The 17,917-nt window shown below is 50.3% G+C and overlaps 1 protein-coding gene across 2 annotated transcripts; it reads left to right on the top strand.

Annotated features, from left to right (window-relative positions):
- The first annotated feature begins 146 nt into the window (after window positions 1–146).
- On the top strand, window positions 147–17,115 carry Arhgef15 (Rho guanine nucleotide exchange factor 15). 2 transcript variants are annotated; one of them, XM_070001430.1, is made up of 17 exons: window positions 147–243; window positions 1,193–1,228; window positions 2,937–3,595; window positions 4,438–4,770; window positions 5,002–5,056; window positions 7,657–7,724; window positions 7,828–8,039; window positions 8,154–8,314; window positions 8,457–8,609; window positions 10,420–10,549; window positions 12,307–12,381; window positions 12,481–12,573; window positions 12,674–12,834; window positions 12,935–13,087; window positions 15,286–15,368; window positions 15,476–15,580; window positions 16,315–17,115. In XM_070001430.1, exons 3-17 carry the CDS (start codon window positions 2,986–2,988, stop codon window positions 16,464–16,466), a joined length of 2,544 nt encoding a protein of 847 aa, XP_069857531.1. In that variant the 5' UTR covers window positions 147–243; window positions 1,193–1,228; window positions 2,937–2,985; the 3' UTR covers window positions 16,467–17,115. The 2 variants fall into 2 exon arrangements, with proteins under 2 accessions (XP_069857531.1, XP_069857530.1); XM_070001429.1 differs by lacking the exon at window positions 1,193–1,228.
- The last annotated feature ends 802 nt before the right edge of the window (window positions 17,116–17,917 follow it).

The raw sequence follows: 17,917 nt of genomic DNA, 5'->3' as shown, positions 1-17,917 counted from the left end.
ACACACACACACACACACACACACACACACACACACACACACACACACACACACTGGCCCCTGACACAATGGCCGGGTGGGGCTGAGGAACTGGCTTCCTCTGTGCCGATCCCAATCAGAGCCCTCAGTTCCCGCCCCAGCAACACAGCCCTGTACAGACACTTGGGAACCTCCGCCAGCATTTCTTGCTCCCAGAGGCTCCAAGGGCAGGCTGAACACAGAACTGCACCTCAAAAGACAAAGGTAAGGGGGAGCCTCTGCGGATTGGGGAGGGAAGCAGCGTTCAGAGTCCCTGGGCGTGAAGTCTGGGCTGGCTCACACAGAGACTGGCTGGAAGTGAAGGTTGTGCAAGTGCTAGGAGAGATGGTCAATCAGGCTGAGGAAGGGCAGGCACGGGCCACCGCTTATCTGAGCAACAGGCGTGGACACCCATGCTCCACTGCCAGCCCCATCCTATGTTAAGTCCAGCCCATCCTCATCCCAGGACCTGTCCATGAAGTTTGGGCAAGCGCCCTCTTCATGTCTGATTTTCAGCCTTTCTGCAGGCCTTCCGTGTGTGTGTGTGTGTGTGTGTGTGTGTGTGTGTGTGTGTGTGTGTGTGTATGTGTGTGTGTGTGTGTGTGTGTGTGTGTGTTGGTACTGGGACTTGAACTCAGGGCCTAGGTGCTGTCCTGTAGGTGTTTTTGCTTAAGGTACTACCACTTGAACCACAGCTTCATTTCTGGCTTTTTAACTTTTTTAATTGTTATTATAAAAGGGATGTCCAAAGGGGTTACAGTTATATAAGTCAAGAGTATATATATATATATATTTTTTTTTGTTTGTTTGTTTGTTTTATTTTTGTTTTTGAACAATGTCACCCTTCCCTTGCTCACTCCCAGCTCTTCTCCCCCAACCCCCCCAAGTCATTTCTTGCTGGTTAGTAAAAGTTTCATGGACTTTTCTGCCCTCGATGGCTTCTAATCATGATCCTCAGATCTCAGCCCCCTGAGCTGCTAGGATTACAGGTGTGATAGGATTACAGGCACTGGGCTCTGCAGACCCTTTTTAACACCCTGAATCACTGGGCCTCATGCATCTCCCAGAGCCTCAGAGTACGCATGTGGAGTATGTGTATGTGTGTGTGTTGTGGGGGGGAGGTGTCCGGTTGGGAGGAGGATCTGATTCCTGTTTCCTGCCCCTACTCACTCAGACCTGGGAGGTGACTGAGAGTGGAAGGGACTCAAGGGTGAGTGCTTGGGGCACCCCTGGCAGGATACCTAGGTTGGGGGGGGGGGCGGAATGAGGAAAGAAGTGAATACAGGTCTGTGGGGTGTAGGGGGAGAATGGGAACCTTTGAAGGGGCAAAAGGTTGGGGAAGAGCTGGCTAGGTGATGAGGCTGCTGGGCTGCCTCGTTCTGTGGCTTCCTGACAGAGCTGGTCTCCAGTCCCTATCATCTCTTAAGAACCTAGGCCTGGAGGGCAGGGACTTCTGCTGATGCCTGAACGGAGTTTGGGGGCTTTCCCCCTGCCTCATGTCCCAGCTCTGACCCTACACTCTTCGTGTACTGCAGCCTCCTTCCCCACAAGAGGAAGAGAACTCCAGGCAGATTCCTGGATCTTTTGGTCTTAGTCTCTGCTCTGTCCCCCTCCCTCACCTCCCTAGGCATCTCTCTCCACCAGAGCCTCTCTCTATGGCCAGACCTGGGGCTGGGCTTAGGATAGAGAATGGGGGACCAGAAGAGACCACGTTGGAGCCCTCCTGGTCTCCTGGGGTCAGAGAGGCTCCAGGAATCTTCATGGCAGGAAAAGGAGACTAAAAATAATCCGGAAAGGGAGAGTCCAGAGAGAGGAACTGGGAAATGGGAGGGGGGGTGGAAGTGGAGAGAAGAGGGCTGGTCAGAGCAGGGAAACAGTGATGCATCCCTTCCAGCCCAGGCTGGTGTGTGTGTGTGTGTGTGTGTGTACACACACACACACTCCACCCAGAGAACACAGAGCACACACACGCACATACACACTCACAGTCCTACAGAGCACTAGATACAGCACACACCGAAGCCACACACCAACCCCACACCACACACATTTCACCAGGTGTGGGCAAGCCAAATCACCCTCATTGGGCTCACTGATTCTCTGCCTGTTCTGGATCTCTGCCTAGCTAGTCCCAGCCTCACTGTCTTCTCTAGCCTGTGGACAAAACAGTCGAAAGACATAGAAATGGAGCTTGGACTTATAGCACACGCTTGTAATCCAATCATTTGAGGTCAGCTTGGGTTATATAGAGAGAACTTGTCTCGAAAAGAGAAAAATTGGGCTGGAAAGGTAGCTTAGTGGTAGAGTGCTTGCCTCTGCCTCGCATGCATGAGGCCCTGGGTTTGATTCCTCAGCACCACTTAAGTAGAAAAGCCGGAAGTGGCGCTGTGGCTCCAGTGGTAGAGGGCTCGCCTTGAGCTGAAGAGCTGAGGGAGAGTGCTCAGGCCCAGAGTTCAAGCCCCACAACTGACCAAAAAAAAAAAAAATCATGTGGTATTGGTGGCTCACATCTGTAATCCTAGCTACCCAGGGCACTGAGATTTGAGGATCACAGTTCCTAGTCAGCCTGGGAAGGGGAATCCCTGAGACTGTTGATCTCCAATTAACCATTGAAAAACCTGAAATGGAGGTATGACTCAAGTGTAGAGCATCTGTCTTGAGTGGAAAAAGGTAAGGACAGCTCCCAGGACATAAGTTCAAGCCTCAGGACAGCAGAGAGGGGGGGGGGAGGGGGAGGGAGAGAGAGGGAGGGAGGGAAAAGGGGTAGGGGAGAGAGAGAGAGAAGTGTGGGGGGGAGAGATCCTAAAGGCTGCTCAGGAGGCTCCAGGGTTGAGAGGTAGAGAGAAGACAGGAGGCAGAATTGGGAAGTATAACAGATTTGGGGGACTGAAGGGCTCCCTCTCCCCCAATCTCCTTAGGGGATGACTCACGAAGGACACCCCATTGCTTCAAAGAGCTCAGAGGAAGATGTCGGCCCAGTCCCTTCCTGCAGCAACACCCCCTACCCTGAAGCCCCCTCGGATTATCCGTCCTCGACCCCCTTCTCGGTCCCGAGCCCCTCATTCTCCAGGGCCTCCCCACAATGGCTCCTCTCCACAAGTGCTTCCCAGAAACTCTAGTGAGGCGCCAACCCCAATGTGCACCCCCATCTTCTGGGAGCCTCCAGTGGCATCCCTCAAGCCTCCTGCCCTCCTGCCTCCCTCAACATCGAGAACCAGCCTCGACTCCCAGACTTCACCCGACTCACCTTCCAGCACCCCAAGTCCAGTGTCCCGGCGTTCCATCTCTCCAGAACCTTCTCCTTGGTCTCCAGTTCCTCCACCCAAGCCCTCAGGGTCACCCCGCACACCTCTGCCCCAGCTCCCCTTACCTGGGGGCCTGACCCAGGATGGTCCTGCCTCTGCCCCAGGCACTGTGCGGAGACTGGCAGGGAAGTTTGAATGGGGGACTGAAGGTGGAGCCCAAACAGTAGACTCACTGGAACGGGGCTTCCAAGGGGGCGTGAATGTGAATGGGGAGAAAGAGGGTCCCCAGGATGGCCTTGCTGGACATGGGTCCCAGGAGAACGGTGCTTCAGGTATGTACTTGTGTGCCTGGCTCCTAATGGTTGTCAATGCTTGAAGAATGGGAGCTTTTCTTTTCTTTTTCCTTTTCTTTCTTTCTTTTCTTTTGTTGTTTGAGACTGGGATTCCGAATTGCTATCTGATTACTTGTTTTTACTCATTAGTGGGTGCTCTACCCTCTGAGCCATGCAACCAACCAAACTGGGAGCTTTTGTTTTCTTTTTGCCAGTCCTGGGACTCGAACTCAAGGCCTGGGCACTGTCCCTGAGCTTCTTTTGCTCAAGGCTAGCACTCTACCACTTCTGGCCTTTTCTGTTTATGTGGTTACGGAGGAATCAAACCTAGGGCTTCATGCATGGTAAGCAAACTACCACTAAGCCATATTCTCAGTCCCTTGGGAGCTTTTCTAAAGTGGATTTTGTAGAAGTTGGAGCTGTTGTTCAAAGTGGTAGAGTCCTAGCCTTGAGAGAAAAAGGTAAGGGACAGTGCTCAGGTCCTGAGTTCAAGCCTCAGTACTGGCAAAATAAGTAAATAAATAAAAGGATTTTGTGTATGGGCACTTTTTAGATTCTGCATATCTGAGTGTTTGAAGGCAATCAGGATGGAGATCTGTAGATGCCCAGAGCTGGACTTTAGGGTTGGAGAAGGCCTTGGTGGGGTTGAGACAGAGTCTTGATATGCTTCCTAGGCTTGGCCCAAATTCATGATCCTTCTGCTTCAGCCTCTTGCACAGACAGGTGCCATCATGATTAGCTTCAGCCCAGCTCATTAACAATACCATACCCCAGAGACCCCCTGGATTACTGGCCATGCGTATCACCATTACCTTTTTCTGAAAATTTCCTGTCTGCCACAGATGCTGCACTGGCCTGCCCTCCTTGCTGTCCCTGTGTGTGCCACCTAGCTCGGCCTGGCCTGGAGCTCCGCTGGGTGCCTGTGGGGGGCTCTGAGGATGGTCTCCGGACCCCCTGCCGGGCCTCCCCCCTGCGTTCCTCCCGGTCCCGCCCCAACCCTCCAAGTCTCAGTCATCCCGCAGTGGTCCTCACCTCCTATCGCTCCACCGCCGAGCGCAAACTCCTGCCCCCCCTCAAGCCCCCCAAACCAACTCGGGTCAGACAGGATGCCAGCATCTCTGTGGACCCCCCACAGCCAGATGTCGATCTGCCGGCTGAAGATGGGATCCCAAAAGGTACCGAGTCTGAATGGGGGTGGGGGGTGGGTGGCTCTGGGCTTGGAAGGGATGGGGTGGAGGTAGGTGTAACAGATTTAGCCAGCCAGGGTCCTGTGAGCTCTGTTAAGCAGGAGTTAGTAGCAAGATGTAGCAGCCAGATATAGTAGGGAGTTTATGTTGGGGCTGGGGTCAGGAGTTCAGGATCGGGGGGCGTGGAGGCTTGCTCTCATTGCTCTGGGTTCTCTTCAGGGGACAGGCCTGATGAAGCTCCTCAGAATGCTCCCTCTGCAGCCTTGGAGAGAAGGTACTAGACTTGCCACCCCACAGTATTGTCCTTTCCCACCCATTCCACCTGAGGGCAGACTAATCTTCAGCAGTAGCAAGAAGGAGACCTCCAGGGCTCTAGCGTTTCCAGTCTCAGATCTGTGCCTTCTGACTATGTCATCTCACATACATCTTTACCTCTTGGGGATTGCAGTGTCCTTGTCTAGGTAATGGCGATACTCATGGCCACTACTCCAGGGGGTTTCTGGGGTATAATATTGCCAATGAGATGGGCTTAAGCAAGTCATGATGGCACACATCTGTGCTTCTGGCACATAAGAGGCCGAGGCAGAAGGATCGTGAGTTTGGGCCACACCTGGGCCATATATGAAGATCCTGTCTCAAAAAATACAACAAGCAGTCAGGTGCCAGTGGTCACACCTATAATCTTAACTACTCAGGAGGCTGAGATCTGAGGATTGTGGTTCAAAGCCAGCCCAGGTAGGAAAGTCCCTGAGACTCTGAGCTCCAATTATCCACCAGAAAACTGGAAGTGGCGCTATGGCTCAAGTGGTAGAGCAATGGCCTTCAGCTGAATTGCTGAGGGACAGCGCCCAGGCCCAGAGTTCAAGTCCCACGACTGACAAAACAAAACAAAAAGCAACAAGCAGGGTGCCAGTGGTTCGAGCTGTAATCTTAGGTATTCAGGAGGTTGAGATTTGAGGATCTGAGGATCACAGTTTGAAGCCAGCCCTGGCAGAAAAGTCTATGAGATGTATCCCCAATTAACCAGCAAGAAACTGGAATTGCAGGTGTGGCTTAAGTGGTAGAGTGTCAGCCTTGAGTGCTAAAGCCAAGCGTGGAATACTAGCACAAGCAAACAAACCAATGAAGAGCTGACCAAGAGCCATTTTATTTTATTTATTTTTGTGCCTATCCTGGGGTTTGAACTCAGAGCCTGGGCACTATCCCTGAGCTTATTTTTGCTCAAGTAAATCTGTGTACTACTTGAGCCACAGCTTCACTTCTCGTTTTTTAGTTTCTTAGAGATAAGAGGCTTATGGGCTTTTTCCACAGATCCATTTTAATTTCCTTCTCTCACCTTGAAAATCCATTGGAATTATGAATGCAAATACAACTGGAAACCATGACCTTTTCTTTTATTTTCTAGGCTTGTTAATCATCTTAGATTAGCCATGTTTATCAGAATCCTGGTAATCCTGATAAATCATTTATTTAGCCAACATTTGCTAGAGCCAAGGGTGGTGGTGGGGCTGGTGTGAGTTTGGATTTGACCTCTGTGTGTGTGTGTGGGGGGGTGGTGGTGGTGGTTGTGTGGCTTGAACTCAGAGCCTGGGTGCTAACCCTGAGCCCTCTTGGTTCAAGGCTTGCATCTTACTATTTCAAGTCACAGTGTCACTTCTGGTTTTTAAGTGCTCAATTGTAGATAAGTCTCACAGGGACTTTTCCGCCTGGGCTGGCTTCGAACCTTGATCCTCAGATCTCAGCCCGGTGAGTAGCAGGATTATAGGCCTGAGCTGTATATGCCCAGCTGACCTATAAGCTTTCATGAAGGTACAAATAGGACCTTCTAGACAATGATTGCTACATGAGAAGGCTGGAATCAGAGACTTGAGAATCTCTGGTACACAAGAGTTGAGTTGACAGAAATCACTGGGTCTCAGTTAGTTTAGGGCTTCCCCTACAAATGAGGCATAAGAAAATCTGGAGTTTGATCTAGGAAGAGAGAGTCCCTGCATATACCATGTAAATGTGTTGGGCTTCCATCTCTTTTGGTGTTATGTGAATAGTTCCCATGGAGTAGTCCACAGTGGTGACCCCAGAGGCTCTCATAATTTTATTTTTATGTGTGTATGTGAGTACTGGGGCTTGAACTCAAGGATTAGGTTCTGTCCCTGAGACTTTTTTTTTTTTTTTTTGGTTGGTCATGGGGCTTGAACTCTGGACCTGGGCACTGAACCTGCGCTCTTCAGCTCAAGGCGAGCACTCTACTGCTTGAGCCACAGTACCACATCTGGTTTTCTGTTGGTTCATTGGAGATAAGAGTCTCACAGACGTTCCTTCCCAGGCTGGCTTTGAACCATGATCCTCAGATCTCAGCCTCCTGAGTAGCTAGGATTACAGGCATGAGCCACTGGTGCCCAGCTCCCTAAACCTTTTATACTGAAGGCTAGCGCTCTACCACTAGAGCCACAGCTCCGTTTCTGCTTTGTAGTGGCTAACTGGAGATAAAGTGTCTCACAGATTTTCCTGCCTGGGCTGGCTTTGAATTGCAGTCCTCAGATCTCAGCCTCCTGAGTAGCTAGGATTACAGGTGTGAACCACTGGTGCCCTGCTCCAGGTCTTTCTTTTTAATGTGTGTGTATGCCAGTCCTGGGACTTGAACTCAGGTTCTGGGTGCTGTCCTTTAGCTTTTCTGTTGAAGGCTGACACTCAAGACCACTTTGAGCCGCAACTCTACTTTGGTTTTCTGGTGCTTAATCAGAGATAAGAGTCTCACTGACTTTTCCTGTCTAGGCTGGCTTTGAACCACAGTCCTCAGAGATCATCCTTCTGAGTAGCTAGGATTAAAGCTGTGAGCCACCAGCACCAAACTGCCTTTCCTTTCTTTCTCCATAGAGAGGAGGAGGGGCTGGAGGAGCTGGAGGGGCTGAAGGAGCAGAATTGGGAGCTGCCGCTACAGGATGGTGAGCCCCTTGCACCTGGGGCTGCCCCTGTGGCCATCAAAGCAGCGGGAGGGGGCGGGGGAAGGTTTCTGGACTTCCCTGATGTGCTGTGTCTGCCTTCCAGAACCCCTGTATCAGACGTACCGGGCAGCTGTGCTATCAGAAGAGCTGTGGGGTGTTGGTGAGGATGGGAACCCCTCTCCAGCGAATCCTGGGGAAGCTCCCACCTTTGCAAGACTCCCCGGGCCTCGCAATACCCTATGGCAGGAGCTGCCAGCTGTGAGAGCCAGTGGCCTCTTGGAGACACTCAGCCCCCAAGAGAGGCGCATGCAGGAGGTAGGCACATCGGGATGGCACTGGACAGACTGATAGAGGAACCTTATGTGAAGACCTCCCTCCCAAACCTGAATGTGGCCACCCTTTCTTCTACAACCCTGCCCTTCTTCCTAGAGCCTGTTTGAGGTAGTGACATCGGAGGCCTCCTACCTGCGTTCTCTGCGGCTGCTCACTGACACCTTTGTGCTGAGCCAGGCACTCCGGGACACACTCACCCCTCGTGATCACCACACGCTCTTCTCCAATGTACAGCGAGTCCAGGGCGTCAGCGAGCGGTCAGTGGGGGAAGGGCAGTGGAGGGTCCTTCCAGAATCGGATGAGAACGTCTCAGTTGAGCCAGGCCTTTCCTTGCATACACAGTTCCTAGCGCACATCTCAACAACCCCCACCCATGGCTTGCTTTTCCCATCCCTTCAGGTTTCTAGGGACGCTACTGTCCCGCGTACGCTCTTCCCCCCACATCAGCGACCTGTGTGACGTGGTGCATGCCCATGCGGTGGGTCCTTTCTCTGTGTATGTGGATTATGTGAGGAACCAGCAGTATCAGGAGGAGACCTACAGCCGTCTCATGTGAGTCCAGGGGCTCCCCAACTCCATGGGAATTGGGGGTGTCACAAGACCCCATCTGGATGGTGCTATATAGTGTATATATATGTGTACACATACACACTATGTTTTTCCTATATATAATATACCTTTAACTTAGGCACAGTAAAAGGTTAACAGTAACTAATAATAAAATAGAAAAATTACACTGGGTGCTAATGACTTATAGCTATAATCCTACATACTCAAGAGGCTGAAATCTGAGGATTATAGTTGGAAACCAGCCTGGGCCGAAGAGTCCTTTTCCAATGAACCAGCAAAATGCTGGAAGTAGCTCAAGTAGTAGAGTGCCAGATTTTGAGTAAAAAAGCTAATGGAGCTGGGTGCTGGTGGCTCACACCTGTAATCCTAGCTGTACAGGAGGCTGAGATCTGAGTATCACGGTTCAAAGTAAGACCAGGCAGGAAAGTTTGTGAAATGCTTATTCCAATTAAGCACCAGAAAACTGGAACTGGAGCTGTGGCTCAAGTGGTAGAAAGTTAGCCTTGAGTGAAAGAGCTCAGGGACAGCACCCAGGCTCTGAGTTCAAGCCCTGCAAATGACAAAAGAAAAAAACTTCCCTGGAACTGAGTTCAAGTCCCACTACTGGCAGGGGAAAAAAGACAAAAATATTATAGCAATATAATACAATAGAATTGTCAGTATCACAGTTCTTGAGCTGTTATTGTTAGTATTGTTGTTATTTTTAATTTTTTGTTGGTCGTGGGGCTTGAACTCTGGGCTTAGGTACTGTCCCTGAGCTCTTCAGCTCAAAACTTGGCACTCTACCGCTTGAGTCACAGCGCCACTTCTGGTTTTCTAGTGGTTTTATTGGAGATAAGAGTCTCACAGACTTTCCTGCCCAGGCTGGCTTTGAAGCGTGATCCTCAGACCTGAGCCTCCTGAGTAGCTAGGATTACAGGTGTGATCCACCAGCACCTGGCACCCATTATTTATTATTATTATTGTCAGTTGTGGGGCATGAACTCTGGGCCTGGGTGCTGTCCCTCAGCTCTTAAGCTCAAGGCTACTTGAACCACAGCACCACTTCCCAGCTTTCTTAATTATGTAGTGCTGAGGAATCAAACCCAGGGCCTCATGCATGCAACACTAGCACTCTACCACTGGGCCACCTTTCCAACCTTTAGGCCCATTATTAAGTAAAATAAGGATTACTTGAACACAAGCACTATGATGCTGACACAGTAAATCTGACACCTGGGAAAATAGTAAAATAGTAGGTAGATAATGAATACAACATGGATACACTGGCCAAAGGCAAGGTTCACATCTCACATCCCGGATCAGATGGAGTGAAGTGGCTTAAAATTTCATCATTACATTACCCAAAATAATGGTCCACTTAAAACTTATGAATTGTTTATTTCTGGATTCTTTTTCTTTTGCCAGTCCTGGGGCTTGAACTCAGGGTCTGGGCACTGTCCCTGAGCTTTTTTGCTCAAGGCTAGAGCTTTACTACTTGAGCTGGAGTTCCACTTCTAGCTTTTTGGTGGTTAATTGGAGATAAAACGCTCACAGACTTTCCTACCTGGACTGGCTTTAAACTGTGATTCTTAGATCTCAGCCTGTTGAATAGCAAGTATTACAGGCATGAGTCACTAGTGCCTAGCTTATTTCTGGAATGTTCTATTAAATATGTCTGGACTGGTATTCATTTGGGGTAACTGAAAGGGTGAGAAGCATGGTTGGTGGGGGGGGGCACAGCTGTATCCCAGAGGTGTGGGAGGAAGCCGGGGAGGAGAGTCGGGGTAGCCAGCGGGGTTTGCTTCTGCAGGGACACAAATGTGCGCTTTTCCGCGGAGCTGCGGCGTCTGCAGAGCCTGCCCAAGTGTGAGCGGCTGCCGCTGCCATCCTTCCTGCTGCTGCCCTTCCAGCGGATCACCAGGCTCCGCATGCTGCTGCAGGTACCACCGGCCAGGAAGCCTGTTCTTCCCCACCAGCCCCAAAGGAGAACTCACCCCCAGGCCCCACCATGACCATAGGAATCCTCCAAACCCCGAGTTACAATCTGGGCCTCTCCATCTAGGACCTGCCCTGTCCTACACAGAAGTCTCCAGTGCCTAAGGGGACAGGAAAAAGACCTCTAGCTAGAGATTAGTGTTCTAAACTTCCCTCTTGATCTCTAGCAGATCTTACCTCCAAAGGGGCAGATACTGGTTCTTTGAGGAATGAAAAACAAAATACAACCTTAGCTATTCCACTGGTTGGAGAAGGTTAAAATGCTATGGTGGAGAAGCAGAGTTACTGTGTCTATTTGTACAATTAGAATTTCATGGGAGAACCGCAGGATGTAGCCTAGTGGTAGAATACTGCCTAGCAGTTGCATGACCTTGGGTTCAGTCTCTAGTATTTCTAAACAAATGAACAAACAAAATCACATCCAGAAAAGGTATGTTTGGGGTAATACTGGGAAACAAATGATTGAGACTCTCTCCTCTATTATAAAATATGACTCTTTCCTAACCAGCTCACCCAGCATGGGGATTTTAATGTGAAAAATTCCCAACTATCGGCTGGGAAGGTGGCTCAGTGGTAGAGGGCTTGCCTTGCATGCATGAGGCCCTGGGTTTGATTCCTCAGCACCACATAAGCAAAAAGAAAAAAGCCGGGAGTGGCGCTGTGGCTCAGGTGGTAGAGTGCTAGCCTTGAGCTGAAGAGCTGAAGGACAGCGCCCAGGCCCAGAGTTCAGGCCCCACGACCCCCCCCCCCAAAAAAAATTCCCAACTATTCTTTTTTTTTTTTTGGTCAGTCATGGGGCTTGAACTCTGGGCCTGGGTGCTGCCTCTGTGCTCTTCAGCTCAAGGTGAGCACTCTACCACTTGAGCCACAGCTCCACTTCCAGCTTTCTAGTGGTTTATTAGAGATAAGAGTCTCATGGACTTTCATGCCTGGGCTGGCTTTGAACCATGATCCTCAGATCTCAGCTTCCTGTGTAGCCAGGATTACAGGTGTGAGCCACCAGTGCCCTGCTCCAACTATTCTTCCTTCCCTCCCTCCCTCTCTCCATCTTTTCCTTCCTTCCTTCCTTCCTTCCTTCCTTCCTTCCTTCCTTCCTTCCTTCCTTCCTTCTTTCCTTCCTCTCTCATTCATTTGTTTGCTCTTTGTGTGTGTGTGTGGTACTGGAATTTGAACTCAGGGCTTTTTTATTGCCAGGCAGTTGTACCACTGGAACCATGACTTGTCTTTTTTTTTCTTTTTTCTTTTGCTAGTTTGCCTGGCCAGTCTGGATTCTGATCTCCTATTTATGCTTCTCATATAGTCGGGATGACAGGTGTCCACATGGTACCCAGTTTTTTGCTGGTTGAGATGGGGGTCTGACACACACACAGATATATAGAGATAGGTAGATAGGTAGATAGGTAGGTAGGTAGGTAGGTAGGTAAGCAGATAGATAGATAGATAGACAGACAGACAGACAGACAGACAAGGTCTTGCCTTGAGCTTCAGTCCTCCTGTCTGAGCTGTCTGAGTACTATAATAACAAGCATGGAGTCTCAAGAAGGTATGCAGTTGGTCTGTGTGAAATCTCTTGACCCTGTTGAAACTAATCCCTCAGCTCTGTGAACCCCAAAGACAGCATCTCACCCAAGCCAGGCTGGGTCCTCTGAGCAGGGGGAGGGTGGGGGAGGAGGTGAGTTACAACCTTCTGTTTTGCTCCCAGAATATCCTGCGCCAGACAGAGGAGGGATCCAATCGGCATGAGAACGCCCAGAAAGCCCTGGGTGCTGTCAGTAAGGTGGGTGGGCAGGAAGAGGTGTGGAGGCAGGGGGAGGTGAGCAAGTGGGTTAGGGAGAGGTGGAGTGGGTGCTGGGTGCTGAGTTGTCTCCCCTCACAGATCATTGAGCGGTGTAGTGCCGAGGTGGGCCGCATGAAGCAGACTGAAGAGCTCATCCGACTCACCCAACGGCTGCGCTTCCACAAAGTCAAGGTTTGTCTCTGTCCAGATGTGCCCTCCTCCAGATGTGCCCCCCCCCATCCTGCACTTCCCTCGGTGTGCCAAAGCCACACTCTTCCCTGCGTCTTCTTAGGCTCTGCCCCTGGTCTCCTGGTCACGCCGCCTGGAATTGCAGGGAGAACTGACCGAATTAGGGGGCCGCAGGGGGGGTGTGCTCTTCACCTCCCGCCCTCGCTTTACCCCCCTCTGCCTGCTGCTTTTTAGCGACCTGCTGCTCATCACTCAGCCCAAGAGGTAGGTCCTGCAGGGAGGAGAGGACTCCAGGCTGGGGTGGAGAGGAGGAATCCGGCAGGACCCCATGCTCTTGTCTGAATGCCCTCTTTCCCCCGGGCAGTGGTCAGCGGCTGCAAGTTCTGGACTATGCCCATCGCTCCCTGGTGCAGGCTCAGCAGGTTCCAGACCCATCTGGACCCCCTACATTCCGCCTTTCCCTTCTCAGCAACCACCAGGGCCGGCCTACCCACAGGCTACTCCAAGCTTCTTCCCTGTGAGTCATGTCTTCAGATGTGTGTGTGTGTGTGTGTGTGTGTGTGTGTGTATGTATGTGCATGCGTGCGTGCGCAAATGCATGTGCGTACTTTTGTGCACATGTGTGCCAGTACTGGGGCTGGAACTCAAGGTTCCAATTCTTGCTTGGCTTTTTCATTCAAGGCTGGTGTTCTATTATTTGACCCATAGATCCAACTCTGGTATTGTGGGCCCTTAATTGGAGATAAGAGTCTCACAGACTTTTCAGCTGGAGTTGGCTTTGAATAGCAATTCTTAGATCCCAGCCTCCTGAGTAGCTAGGATTATAGGTCTGAAGGCTTGAGCTACAGGCACCCAGCTTTTTCTTTTGCTGATTAGAGTATTGGAACTTATGAGTTTTTTTTGTTTTTTTGTTTTTTTTTTTTTGCTGGTCCTGAGGCTTGAACTCAGGGCCTGAGCACTGTCCCTGAGCTCCTTTTGCTCAAGGTTAGTTCTACCATTTTGAGCTACAGCTCCACTTCTGGTTTTCTGGTGGTTAACTGGAGAGATGAGTCTCACAGATTTTCTTTTCTGGGCTGGCTTTGATCTGCGATCCTTAGATCTCAGCCTCCTGGGTAAGTAACTGGGATTACAGGTGTGAGCCACCAGCACGTGGCTTGAGATTTATTTATTTATTTATGTTGTTGGTCGTGGGGCCTGAACTCTGGGCCTGGGCGCTGTCCCTCAGCTCTTCAGCTCAAGGCTAGCGCTCTACCACTTGAGCCACAGCGCCACTTCCGGCTTTTTTCTTTTTTGCTTATGTGGTGCTTAGGAATCAAGCCCAGAGGCTCATGCATGCAAGGCAAGTGCTCTACCACTGAGCCACCTTCCCAGCCCATTTTGTTTCTTGATTCAAAGCTTGCACTCTACCACTTGAGCCACATATCTTTCTGGCTTTTTGTTGATTAACTGGAGATAAGAGTTTCTCAAAGTCATCTTTCTCTGTGTGTGTGTGTGTGTGTGTGTGTGTGTGTGTGTGTGTGTGTGTGTGCATGTGTGCATGTGTGCATGTGTGCATGTGTGCATGTGTGTGTGCTGGGCCTGGGCTTGAGCTCTAGGCTTGGGCTTTGTTCCTGGGCATTTGTGCTCTTACCACTTGAGCTCCATTTCTGTCTCTTTTTATAGTTTATTGGAGAGTTAAGAGTCTCATGGACTTTCCTGCCCTGGCTGGCTTCCAACTGAGATTCTGATATCAGCTGAAGTTTTCTTTCTGGGCTGACTCTGAATCTTGTTTCTTAGAACCCAGCCTCCTGTGCAACTAGGTTTATAGGTATGAGCCACTGGTGCCTGGTTTCAGGAGTGGAGTTCTTACTTAGCCTGCATAAGGTCTTAAGTTCCTAACCTAGCATGGCAAAATAAATAAAAACAAGACAGGCATAGTGGTGCACACCTGTAATAGCAGCACTCAAGAGGCTGGGATGCTAGGCGCCAGTGGCTCACACCTGTAATCCTAGCTACTCAGGAGGCTGGGATCTGAGGATCATGGTTCAAAGCCAGCCGGTCAGGGAAGTGCATGAGACTCTTATCTCCAATAAACCACAAAGAAAACTGGAAGTGGTGCTGTGGCTCAAATGGTAGAGTGCTTGCCTTGAGCTGAAGAGCTGAGGGACAGTGCCCAGGCCCAGAGTTCAAGCCCCACGACCACAACCACCACCAATAACAAAAAAAGAGGCTGGGATGGAAGGATTACATGTTTAAGACCAACTTGGGCTACTTAGAGAGACTCTGTCCCCCCAAAATAAAACGACAATAACAACAAAAACTCAGCTAGGCACTGATGGTTCACACTTGTAATCCTAGCTACTCAGGAGGCTGAGATCTGAGGATCGCAATTTGAAGCCAGCCTGAGCAGAAAAGCTCATGAGACTCTTATCTCCAATTAACTACCAGAAAATTGGAAGTGGTGCTGTGGCTCAAAGTGGTAGAGTGTTAGCTTTGAGCAAAAAAGCTCAGGGATAGCACCATGGGCCCTAGTTTTAGTCCTAAGACCAAAACAACAGCAACAACAACAATAACAACAACAACAAAAACCCAAAGACAGAAATCGCCTTGGGACCTTTCTCTAACCTCTCAGATCCCCCCTCCCCTTCCCCTTCTCTCTCCTCCATGGCCTCTGCCTCACTCACCCCCATGGAAGATAGCTTGGGCCAACTGTGCCCCTGTCTTTATTGCCACCAGATCAGACATGCAGCGCTGGCTGGGAGCCTTCCCTACCCCGGGCCCCCTTCCCTGCTCCCCAGACACCATCTATGAGGACTGTGGTAAGTGTCAAAGAAGGGAAGGGGGCAGCAAGAGTGAATCCTAAGAGGAATAGGAGGAGAAGCTGAGAAGACTGAATCCTACTGTAATGTCACTGGTCCCCTTCCAGAGTGTTCCCAGGAGCTGTGTTCAGAGCCATCGACACCTTCCAAGACTGAGGGGCGTGTTCTGGAGTCCAGGGCTCCTCCCAAGCATCTGCACAAAAGCCCAGAAGGTAAGAGAATCTCTCTCCTTCCTTCCTTCCTTCCTTCCTTCCTTCCTTCCTTCCTTCCTTCCTTCCTTCCTTCCATCTGTTGTGGTGCTTTAACTTGGGGTCCTGGATGCTGTCCTTGAGCTCTTTTGCTCAAGAATAGTGCTCTAGCTGAGTGCCAGTGGCTCATGCCTGTAATCCTAGCTGCTCAGAAGGCTGAAATCTGAGGCTCATGGTTCACAGCCAGCCTGGGCAGGAAAGTCTGTGAGACTCTGATCTCTAGTTAACCACCAGAAAACCAAAAGTGGTCTGTAGCTCAAGTGGTAGAGTGCTTACCTTGAGCTGAAGAACAGAGGGACAGCGTCCAAGCCCAGAGTCCAAGCCCCACAACTGACAAAAAAAAAAAAAGAAAGATGAAAGACAAAAGAAAAAAGAATAGTTCTGTTCTCTACCACCTTGAGCCACAGGTCCACTTTTGGCTTTTTTGGTAGTTAATTGGAGATGAGTCTCCCAGACTTCCTTGCCTTGGCTGGCCTCAAACTTGGATTCTCAAATCTCAGCCTCCTGAATGGCTGGGATTACAGGCATAAGCCACCTGTGCTCAGCTTGCTGCTGCTTTTTCTACCAGGTGTCTTCATTATTTCCCTTACCCACCATGATCCCCAAGGTCTGAAACCCCAGGGGGGAACCTGCTTTCCCTCTTCTCTTGACCTCTGCCCGCACCCACCCTATTTGTGTGGCTATCTCTCTATCCACAGGGTGGCTGAAGGGGCTTCCTGGGGCCTTCCCAGCCCAGTTGGTATGTGAAGTCACTGGGGAACAGGAAAGGAGGAAGCACCTTCGTCAGCACCAGAGGCTTCTTGAGACTGTGGGACCCTCTTCAAGCACCCCCAGTTCCCCGTCAACCTAATGTAGGCTGAAGATGCTGGCAGTGCTTTGCAAAGAAGATACAACCCATCATTCAGTCACCCGACCATCCATCCGTCTTATGGGATTCACTGTCAGTGGAAACACTACCTCTAGTGGCAACCCTGAGTTTCAGGACTGAGCAGACAATGAAGGCCATCTGACCCTACACAATAGGAAAGATAAGGATGGCTTGGATGTGTTGCCAATCTAGACGAAGGCTTAGTACGGAGTGACCAATAGGTAGTGAGTTGGCTGAACCTTTGGCCAACGAGTATTCTTATATGCTCACAGCCAAGGAAGATGAAGCTGAATCAATGAACTGAGAAAGGGCTATGTTGGAGAAATAGTCCTATCATCCAGAAGAATGGAGAGAGCCATCCAGCCAAAGAAGATGGTGATCTGGGCTCAAATGCCCAATAGCCACTACTTGGTTCTGGCCTCATGATTTGAGTCTGAGAAGTACTTCCCGTGCCCTCTCAAGACACTTCTCTTCTAGAAGAATCTAGAATGTGCATCTCAGAGAATCTGTGTGTGCCTGTGCTTGTATGCAGCTGTGTATATATGAATCAGGGAAGGCAATTCTGTTGAGCATGATGTATGTGTGGTGGCTTACCCGTTCCTGTGATTAAATGCCTTATTTCTTCTCTTAACCCTGCATTTTCCTGTTCTTCTCTCCAAGAAAAACATCAAATCTGTGCTCCAAAAGTGGGCTGGGTATAGCTTGATAGTTAGTAGCCAGGGCTGGAGATGAGCGAGGGCCTTGGATTTGGGTGTCTTGGAGGCCATGGGTCCATGATGGTTGAAGGGTGATGTTATAAAGCCTTCAAGAGGCCTGGCAGAGGGGGTTGAGGTACACAAGGTGGCTAGTAGATGGGGCTCCAGACCTCCGAAGCCTACAGGCTCTTCTCCTTCCCCCAAACATTGGCTCCATAATGCATGTCTGCATATCTGCCACCTGCCATCAGTCAGCCAACCTCAATTGCAAGCTGCAAGATGAGCCAGATTCTGGGTTTGGATGGAAAAAATAAGAGGGTGTAGATCACAGATTGGCTGGCCAGTACCAGGGTCCTCCCTTTAACCTTCCCCTGTCCCAGAAACATAGAGCTCAATGGGAGAGAGAGAGCAAAGAACTGATGGGGCTGTGCAGACCCAATCAGAGTGTCAGAGAATGGCCTTGTGTGATTTCAGAGGCTGGAGATAGGGGAACAGAGAGTTGCTGGAGAGCGGGGCACCCACACCTGGGACAAGGCTTTCTCTGCAAGAGGCCATCAACCTACTCTGTACTGTATGTATGGCAACTTGCCCTGGACAGAAACTGCCACGACAACAACAGGAGGTAGAGAGACTCTGGAGACTCGAGAGAGAGAGAAGGGCATTGGCATTTGGCAATTCCACAATGTTGGAGATGCTCCTAACAAAGTGTATGGCGAATGGGAAACTCAATAAATGTTA

This window comes from Dipodomys merriami, unplaced genomic scaffold (genome assembly GCF_024711535.1).
Source record: "Dipodomys merriami isolate MVZ:Mamm:240054 unplaced genomic scaffold, mDipMer1.0.p SCAF_59, whole genome shotgun sequence".
Taxonomy (NCBI): Eukaryota; Metazoa; Chordata; class Mammalia; order Rodentia; family Heteromyidae; genus Dipodomys; species Dipodomys merriami.
This window is presented reverse-complemented; position numbering and strand designations above follow the sequence as displayed.